Source organism: Rutidosis leptorrhynchoides, unplaced genomic scaffold (assembly GCF_046630445.1).
Source record: "Rutidosis leptorrhynchoides isolate AG116_Rl617_1_P2 unplaced genomic scaffold, CSIRO_AGI_Rlap_v1 contig623, whole genome shotgun sequence".
NCBI lineage: Eukaryota > Viridiplantae > Streptophyta > Magnoliopsida > Asterales > Asteraceae > Rutidosis > Rutidosis leptorrhynchoides.
In genome coordinates this window covers 32,656-36,578 of record NW_027266844.1, presented here as the reverse complement: position 1 = coordinate 36,578, position 3,923 = coordinate 32,656, and the positions used below count along the sequence as shown (strand labels likewise).

Below are 3,923 nucleotides of genomic sequence, written 5' to 3'. Positions count from 1 at the left end.
AGCAAAAAATACGGAGAGGACCCTCTAAAAAAAGAGAAAAACTTTAGACCTTGTTTGGGTGCTTGAACTAGGAAATATATGACAAAGTGAAGAGCGAAAGGTAAAGTAGAGAAAAGAGAAAAGGAAAAAATGATATAATTTTACTTTTTTTTTCTTATTCTTTAAAAAATTATGTTTGGTTATTGTTTTGTGGTAGAGAGAAGAGCTTAGGTTAGCTTGAAGTTGAAGTGTATGCTTTTTTGTCAAGAGACTTAGTGCAAAGCAAAAGGAAAAAAAAAAGGACAAATTATGATGGCAGGATCAAACCCTAGTTGGTGGAGCATGTATTCGCCACCACCACAACAGCCTTCAACTACTACTTTGTTATCTCCATCTCTTTTTCCTCCTCAGTATGTGCTTGGCTCTTCTTCTTCGTCTCCTCCTCCTAATTCATTACCTTTGCCGGAACATAATAGTTATCAAGAGCTTCCCCAATCATGGAGCCGACTATTATTGTAAGTTAACTCATCTCTCACTCTCCCTTAACATGAATATCTTCCAAATATTGTTCAAATTCGAAACACTGAACAACAAGAAGTTATAATCATATGAAATGGACTCCAAATTAGGGCATGCTATTTTATTTTATTTTTTAGTTTTTCAGATGTTTTGCTATGAGACAATCTCACAAAATTAGCCCCACCTTTCACTTTCTATTTTAATTTTTCGATCTTTAAATTTGTGTTCTAATTTTTGGCCGATTGTTACTCAACGTCTTGTTCCTTCGTCGATTATATATTTTACTTTACAGGGGTGGATTATCAGCAGAAGAGGATAGGTTAGATGTAGGTCATTTTCAGCAAAAAAAATTGGAAAATTGGGAAGACCAACAACAACAAATCATAACACCGTCTTCAAATATTGTTGATATAAAGCAAGAGGGCTCTCATCAGCACAGCTCTAATTTGTATGGCCGTGGAGATCATGGAGGAGCTCCAGCAGTTTGGTCATCTACAATCATGCCAATGTCTAATATTAATTCCCCTAAGTCTTGTGTTACAAGCTTAAACTCAAACAACATTTTGGATTTCTCTCATCACAACAAGGTGAATAATATCAATACTCTCCATGCAGATCATTCCTCTGAGGTAGGAAGAAGAAGAAACAACTTCTTTTAGCACTTTAATTTCTTCTTCATTTTTCTCCCCAATTCGGTCCCCTAATTTTTTTCGTATTAAATAGTGTAATAGCACCGCCACTGGGGGCGTAACGAAGAAGGCTAGGGTTCAGTCCTCAAGCCAGCCACCTCTAAAGGTAACTGGCCATCCCTCTCGATCTCTCATACACAAAACCTAATGCATACTATTATAACATTTTTTTTTAATATTAGTTATTTAATTGATGAGTTTAGGTAAGGAAGGAGAAGCTAGGAGATAGAGTAACAGCACTTCACCAGCTAGTTTCCCCATTTGGAAAGGTAATTACTTAAAAAAAAATTAATTATAATCAAGTACTGAAACATTCAAGAAAATTTTTATATGTTAAAACCCATAAATAGTTTTTCTTTATAGTTTTCTCTTCTGGGTTTTTGCACACATTAATATTCTCTTTAATTTACAATACACTGATCAAAGTGAACTCTTTTTTGCTTTCTTTTGACACTGAAAAAGAAAGTAAAAAGAAAAATAACATTGGGTTTTGTTGATGTTGAACTTTTGCAGACTGACACTGCTTCAGTCTTGTTAGAAGCTATTGGGTATATCAGATTCCTTCAGGGTCAAATTGAGGTGATGTTTCCTTCACAATTATATATACTTACCTTTTTCTATTCTTTGAAAAAAGTACTAAAATTAAAACTCTGCAAATATCTAACTCAGAATCAGTGTTAGATCAAAGCGTGCAGTTATTTTAATTCTATACTAAGACATTCTTTTAGTTGTGGAAGTCATACAAATGGAAAATGATTAGGAAATCAACCTTAAATTGTACGAGTTGTACTTTTAAGTATATATAGTGTCTTATTTCAGAAAAAAAGTATTTTCAAGTATTTTGAATTTAAAAATATCTCAAAAGTATTAGTATAGATTTCATATGCATAAATGTTAATATCTAACGGAGACATTAAATTATATATGAATAATATTTCAGGCTCTCAGCTCTCCATATATGGGCAAATCGACATCGTCAAACTTGAGGAATCAGCAATTTGTAAGTATACATATTTTTAGACTCTAAATTTACACCTTTCCCTATGCATGAGTCATGACAAAGATCTCTTATCTCGTAAACATAAGTATGATTCACAGTGACATATTTCAATTATTTATCTTACAATCTAAAGGCGACATATGATGAATGGAGCTCTATTCGGTTAGCTGAGTGACTTATGGTGTGTTCGTTTAATGTTTGGATCATCAAAATGTATGTTTTTATCCAATAGCATAAAAAAACACGTATTTTGAGGGTATATGTTGTGAGACGAACATGTTCTAGATGAAAGATTGGGTTAACCCCTTGAATTATTAAAACTTGTGCTCTAGTCTCCACTCCATGAATCATTTTGCCTAAAAAAATTAAGTCTATGATCGTCTCCATTCGAAAATGATTCGGCCTTCTTAGGGACATGAAATTTATTTCTCCTTGATAATTAGTAGATCAGGGTGAAAGAAAATGAGCATTTCATGTAGACCCAGTTCATCAGGTAGTATATATGCTTTATTGGATCTATATGTCGTCCATCACCTCAATAATAAAAGCAAAGGCTGATAATCGTTAAAGCATCTGAACATATAATAATAATCAAGCACTTTTTTTTCTCCAATAAAGCAAAGCCTATGAAAGAACAAGGTTCTAAGCTTTTACGGGTTCACTTTTACATAGACAAAAGTTATAAGATTAAAAAGCAAGAAAAGAAAAAAGAAAATTGGGACTGTACTCATATGTCAAAGATTAGTTTGGAATCATGGGAAAAGTGTTTTGCTGTATTAATTAGCTTTAGTTCTTTTAATTTGGCTCTTAAAATTAGACCTCTTTAATTTACAATGATTGTGATTACAAGCCATTTGACTCTTCATTAGCTTTCATTAATTTAACTAATACCATCATGACCATCATAATTATACTCTCATTATCTTGCAATACAAAATTGTAACTTTATGTAATTTGTGACATAAATTTCGTTTATTATCGATTTATTTATTGTTTGATTGGGAGAATATAAAATTAAACTAAGTAAATAAACTTCGTCACTTATTATATATGCTTCTTCTTCTTTTTTTTTTTTTTTTTTTTTTCTGCCAGGAACATAAACAAGAAAAGGGAAAGGATTTGAAGAGTAGAGGGTTATGTTTAGTTCCAGTGTCTTGCACTCAACAAGTTGGGAGTGACAATGGAGCTGACTATTGGGCTCCTGCAGCTCAAGGTGGTGATCAGGGTTTTTAAAATTATAAATGAAGCCAAGTGTTTAAATTAATTTTCTAATAATTAAATTAAGAAATTATTAGGGTTTTATTTTGAATGATATAGCATCATTAGCAGTCAATCTGCTGTGTAGACTAAACAAATCTAAGGTTGATTGCTCATGATGCTATGCATTCAAATTAGAAAGGAAAAATGATTAATTATGTCTGTAGTCTGTACTGCATTTCTCTTATATATGTTATTAATTTAACTTCAAAACTATCTATTAATCGTGTTATAAACTTATAATTCTTCCTTAATTAATATACCTTCGTTTTAAAATTAGTTATTATGGTAAAGTCCAGCCATACTCTATATAACAATATTACAATTAATTTCTAGCTTTATCTATTTTCTCACTCATGGTGACAAAAATTTGAGTTTTAGCACTCTGATTTTTCATTCTCCATGCGTCGCATTGCTTGAAGAGTTTGGTCCTCAATATAAGTTATAGCTAGTCGGAAGGTATACATTTTGTCAGTATT

At 31.9% G+C, this 3,923-nt stretch overlaps 1 protein-coding gene across 1 annotated transcript; it reads left to right on the top strand.

Annotated features, from left to right (window-relative positions):
• Positions 1 to 288: 288 nt before the first annotated feature.
• On the top strand, positions 289 to 3,420 carry LOC139884927 (transcription factor bHLH68-like). The gene is made up of 7 exons (XM_071868894.1): positions 289 to 494; positions 791 to 1,127; positions 1,222 to 1,293; positions 1,391 to 1,456; positions 1,701 to 1,766; positions 2,128 to 2,187; positions 3,280 to 3,420. The coding sequence occupies exons 1-7, from the start codon at positions 289 to 291 to the stop codon at positions 3,418 to 3,420; spliced, it is 948 nt and encodes a 315-aa protein (XP_071724995.1).
• Positions 3,421 to 3,923: the final 503 nt, after the last annotated feature.